Consider the following 6,001-nt stretch of genomic DNA (forward strand, 5'->3'; position numbering starts at 1 on the left):
TGCACACTTTCATAAAAGTTAGTTAAATTATATTCTCCTCTAATTCTATCATATTGCCTTATTATTCTGACTACTACTTTCAAAAACAATGGATGTTCATCCTACCCCCTTTCCTGGTATAGATTGTTTTCTTTGTCTATACAAATTTCACGATTTATTTATGGTTACGTTTTCTATTTTATTCTATATATGTTTCGTACAGGAAACAAAGCCCAACCGGTGAAATCTAAGTATAAAAAGATCAATGAAGTACCGAAATCGAAGATCAAAGAAGCACCTCCTCATCAAAGGTAACGTTTGTGTTTCAACAAAGATTAACATTTGATTATTGCGTTTTGTAAAACATAAATTAACCATTTGAATAAAATCTTGATGATATATACAAAATCTGTTTTACAAACGCAATCCCTACCTAAAACCTTGAAAAATTAACTACATGTCCAATCCACAAATTTGTTTATGTAATTAATTCAGGCACAGGAGAACCTTTGGCACGATTCGCAATCCCAACATCCCAGAGAAAACATTACCCGAAAAGCCAAAAACAAAACCATCGAATCATGTCACACTAAAACAACAAAAGCCCGAGCCAGAGACTAAGCCGGTACCAAAAACCGCAACCAATGACAAATCCAAACTGAAAAAAAAGAAAACCGTTTCTTTCCCTGAAACCAAAATAACTCCGGGTAAGGACGTTGTTGATGGGGTCAAAACCCCGGTCAGACCACCGTTTTCAGTTAAACCAATCAGGATTCCTGGGACACCGTATCTTACTGCTGAAAAATGTAGCAGTTGCCAGTTTGATAGACTTGAAACGGCGTCGTATTGGCTTGGTCAGATAAAATCCGCTGAAACTGTCGGCAAGCATTTTGTCTCCGTGGCTTTCTTCCGCCTTGCCAATCTTTGCAAAGCAGAGGTTTTTGCTTTATGTTTTTGATCAAAAATAATTCTTATTCTTGTTATAGTAATTTTTATTTTATTTTTTAAAAAGATAAAAAAAAATAAAATGTAAACTCTTATAACTCTTTGTTTATAATTAATTGTTGTTTTTGTATAAATTTGTGTAGCCGGCACGAAATCTTCAAATCGAGCTAAAGAAATATATAGCTCGTCATGACAACTTATCAACCAAGGCCGAATGGGAAGATGTGTCTCGTCTATATGGAATAGTAAAGAAAGAATGCGCAACTAATAAAATCAAGGAGGATCGCGTTGTGAATTTGTTTTCCGAGGAAACAGATACACCAGTTGGTTCTAAGGATTGCGATAAGAACAATGATCAAGAACAAATAATAGAAAATGAAGACGACGATTGGGTGAAAGAAATGTATGAGTAGGTTAATTAGTCGTTATTCGAGTGTTTGTGACCTTGTTTAAGTATGATTAAGTTGGGTGTTATTAGATTTGGGGCTAGCTTGTATGGCTATTATTACTCTATGTGCTTGGATTGTAAAAGTTATAATGGTGTTTTATGACATGTATATGTATTCAGTTTGAGTATTTATGATAAATTGGGATATATGGTTTGATTGATCCAAAAGTGATGATATATATGTACTATATATGGCACCATGTTAAAATTCAACAAAAAATAATTAAAATTAAATCAAATGTAACCATATTATATATAGACTAACCTGATTCCACCGATTTCTACATAATTTGTTGTCAAAAACTCAAAATTGGAGATTGTGGTAAATAAATCAAAACAAATCACCTGAAATCAGATTGGATACGTATATTGGGCCGTTTAATGCGAACTTGCTGTATTTTTTCGCCCTTTACCCGAAAGCAATAAACTCTTTTAATGGCCCATTTGTAGCTAGCTTATTGGACTATTTAATTTCACATTTTAGTATTTTACTTTTTTATCTAGATATTACGTCAACATGCTATTTTTTTTATAAAACATGCGACTTCAACATCTTATTTTTCCAAGATATACCTAAATGAAATGATTATGGAAGTTGTAAAACATTCACAAATGAAAAGTTTGCTTTATATATAAAACGCTTTGAAAATTATGCGCATTTTCCAAATGGGTGCCTTTCTCATCGAAGCAAAGTGTATCGACCTAAAGTTTTTATTTTTATTTTTTTTGTTAATTTTGCATTATTGTACAAGAGCAAGATAAGCATTTCAGACTGCTCATGTTACTAAATGTTATAAGTAATGTTAACTAAAATAAAAATAAATATATGTGGAATTAACTATAGCCAATAGTACATAATAATAGTTTATAAATTACCTTTAGGAGCAATACTTTTACAGCAATCTTTTGTATATATAATCTTATTTTGTATATACATGCAAGTATCGAAATTCTAAAATTATGTCTTTCAATTACTTTTACCGGTTGTCTCTAGTAATGTGATATTGTTATATAAAAAATATGTTAATATATGCAAAGCAGTGACGATTTAGTTTAAATATTTCACTCAAACTTCTTTGTTTTGGGATAAGTTTTCTTTTCTAGAACAGCTTCGTTTTGGATAAGTTAAATACATACATGACCTTACACCAGCCTGTTGCTTGATGCAGGGACCATTATATTATATTACCCTATAAAAATTATATATGTCAAATATTCGACTTTTCTCGAAAGAAAACAATCAAGTAAAACCTAAACACAATTTCAATATTGGTAATTAAAGACAAAAACATGTTCCATGAGACATCAGCAAGACATAGACGATAGGCCCACCATGAAATAACAAATCAGGCCCAAGTTCTGCCTGTGTGATAAAATCAGGAGGTCCACAATCAAAGTATCTTTCAAATTATGTCGGCCCAATAGACATATATGAATGATATATATCTGTTTAACGTGTAGTGTTTTCACAAGAATTAAACCAGATAAAAACAACACTTCATCCAAATACAGAAAGAAAACAGAAATAATGTAATACACAACTGAAATAACTAATTCTATATACAAAAATACAAGACGGAAGTGATATATGTAAAACTTAATACTACTAATTAATTAGTGGGTAATTCTAAGCCACTATACTTGTAATACTGCTTAAGCATAGCTAGTTAGTGGGCCATTCTAAACCATCATACTTCCATAGCATCTACAAGATGATGCATCGGGTTTGGTAGTTTAAACGCTATGAGTTTGAGTCTTATTTACAAATGGAGATGCCGTTTTGTTAATGAACCCGATGTTGTAAACGTGCCAGCTCATCATCCCCAACACCATCTCAAGTGCTTGAATTTGAAGTAGGTTGTAGAATGAAAGAGCAAGCCATGCATAGTTGACATGGAGTTAAAAATCAATGCGCAGATACATTAATACTCCTAAAACATGCTTTGAAAACAATAAACTTTTTATTTGGGTTTTAACCATAGTTGACATGGAGTTAAAAAACAATAAACCTTATCTAGTATTGAGTTTTAACCATAGTAGCAAATTAGATCAAAGTTCCGTCGTTTTTTGAACTCTTATATAGTATTTTAATTCGGGGATGCTAATTAGACTTAAAACTCTTGTCTCTCACATTCGAATGGCGATCGATGATAGACGTTGATGTGTTAAACTTAACTATGGTGCTTTTTGAAGTTTTCTCACATCCGAATGCAATTATGAAAAAATGAGGTGATCCCATTAAAGTTATTAAACGTACACATGAGTAGTATTGGTTCCCTAGGCCATAATCTTGTTTAATATATGCTTTTATATGGTGACTTTACACTAAATAAGTTATATATACGGATATACCTGATATATATATTTCTTTAATTATTGGTTTATTGGGAGGAAAGAAAGAATAATATAAACAAAGGTAAAATTTATACTTTATTAATTAGACAATAGAGATGCTAAGTGCAAGCTTTCAATCATATATGTTGATATACACTTTGTCTCCCCAATTTGTTTGGTTAATTTCCTAGCATTTTAGTTAAAGTTGTCTTCACCCCTTTTCCTTTCTTTAACTTTAAAACAAAAATTAAAGCGTAAATGAAGAGCATCATAATAAAATTCATCCAAATTTATTTATTTTACTAAGATGATAATCAAGTATATACAGAGAAAGGTTAGATAAAGCATGCAGTACCTATCTTAGATAAAGCATGGGGAGATTATGTGAAATTCGATCAGGGGGAGGTTATGTAAAATTCAGAGGCTATATATATTTATCAAATTCAAATGTTTAATTTATAACTTTTTTTAAAGTGACAGTACCTAAGCTTAGATAAAGTCTACGGATCATTTTCCCCAAATATATATAATATAATATGCATTCAAACCTCACCCTACCGATCTATATCTGATAAATAACAACACAATCATTTGGACCGGTCTAGAGATTATATATAGACCTTAACCAAATGTGAAATGTCTGGCTCTAGAAAACATTAATAGCTCCCCAGACCCAAGTAGACCTCATTGTGATGGATTGATAACAGAATCTCAATCCCTAAGGGAAGTATCCCATATACCCCAATATATTGTAACTATAGAGACCATTTATGTGTTGAAAAGCAATCTTATTTTTTAGAACGACAATATATCCAATTCCTACTCATAAACTATATGAATGCCTAAGATATAACCTACAAGTCTACGATTTTTGAAAAACCCTCCAAATAATTCATTCCTATACAAATGTAGACAGTGAGACTCGAATCCAGATGGATTTTCAGTCAAAAACTTTGCGGATAAGTCACCAACCCAATTGTATTTTCTATGGTCGAAAAGCATCTTATTTGGAATGCTACATAGCATCTGGCAGAGATGATCATGTGCTCAATGATTCGGGTGACATACATAATGAAAAAAGCCTATCGTATCAAGCGCACAGTAACTAGCAGCTAACTAGTTTGTCTCTAACTATTTATTTTACTCTTGAACCTTGAAATTCTGATTTACATAATGGATTGCAAGGAGACAAATTAAAGACCACTCGTGTTTCCACTTGACTAATGTAAAGCTCTCATTTGTTTTAGTCATGGCTTCTTACCCCGATCATTTGCCGATCGATGTATTAATAAAATAACGCTGTTTTAAAAGTAATAATAATAATAATAAGTTCTCATTTGTTTTGACATGGTGTAGCTTATAAAAGAAACAAAAATTAATTTTAAAACAATATGTATGATTTTATCATATAATATGTATGATTTTAAGTACTTGCACGAAAATTATGACATCAAATATAAAAACCATTTTTTTTCAAGACCTTTAAAGTAACTGGAATCAAATGTGGTTGAATTGACATCATCAATCGCGTTTTCATGAGTAAATCAATTAAAATGGATAGATTTTTATACATAAAAGCCACTACCCGTGAACTTATATATACATGATATTTTTTATAGGATATGTATATAGTGAGTACATGAATAGATGTATAGTTAAGACGATTGTTTGATATATATATATATATAGAAAAAGTAATACCAGTATTATTTCAAGAAATTAAAAAGTACATGAATCCATTTTTATGTTTTTCAATGTTTCAACCTGTACATGCTATAGATGTATAGTTAAGACGATTGTTTGATATATATATATATATAGAAAAAGTAATAATCTATAACTAACGATCGCTAGCTACAGATACATATATATGTTAAATTTTGGTTGGGGGGGACCTGGCATAAAGATGATGTATGATTAAAGGGTACGTACGATGAATGCGGGCGATATACCATTCATCATCAAATCGGTCCCCAGACAGACATACATTCGATTAAAGTTCTTCGCCCATAAATACACATATTACTAATTTTATATACTATATTTTATATTGAAAGATATATATAATTATATATATATGGCTACTACTACAATGAGAAAAAAATAGTTTTCAAGTTTTAATCTTACCATTGAAATTAAAATCAAAAACAATCTAAGCCATTAAAATATAAAGTCAAACTAAAACTCATATAAACATGGAAAGTGTTAATCATCATTTTAAAATATTTATAACAATACAATTAAATGATTAATACAACCAAAATAAACATGAGTCTATATAACCTCTTGAAAAAA

At 30.7% G+C, this 6,001-nt stretch overlaps 1 protein-coding gene across 1 annotated transcript; it reads left to right on the forward strand.

Annotated features, from left to right (window-relative positions):
- LOC122605711 lies at positions 1-1,533 on the forward strand. Its single transcript, XM_043778668.1, has 4 exons — positions 1-116; positions 203-290; positions 475-916; positions 1,068-1,533. The coding sequence occupies exons 1-4, from the start codon at positions 89-91 to the stop codon at positions 1,335-1,337; spliced, it is 828 nt and encodes a 275-aa protein (XP_043634603.1). The 5' UTR covers positions 1-88; the 3' UTR covers positions 1,338-1,533.
- Positions 1,534-6,001: the final 4,468 nt, after the last annotated feature.

This window comes from Erigeron canadensis, chromosome 6, assembly GCF_010389155.1.
Source record: "Erigeron canadensis isolate Cc75 chromosome 6, C_canadensis_v1, whole genome shotgun sequence".
NCBI lineage: Eukaryota > Viridiplantae > Streptophyta > Magnoliopsida > Asterales > Asteraceae > Erigeron > Erigeron canadensis.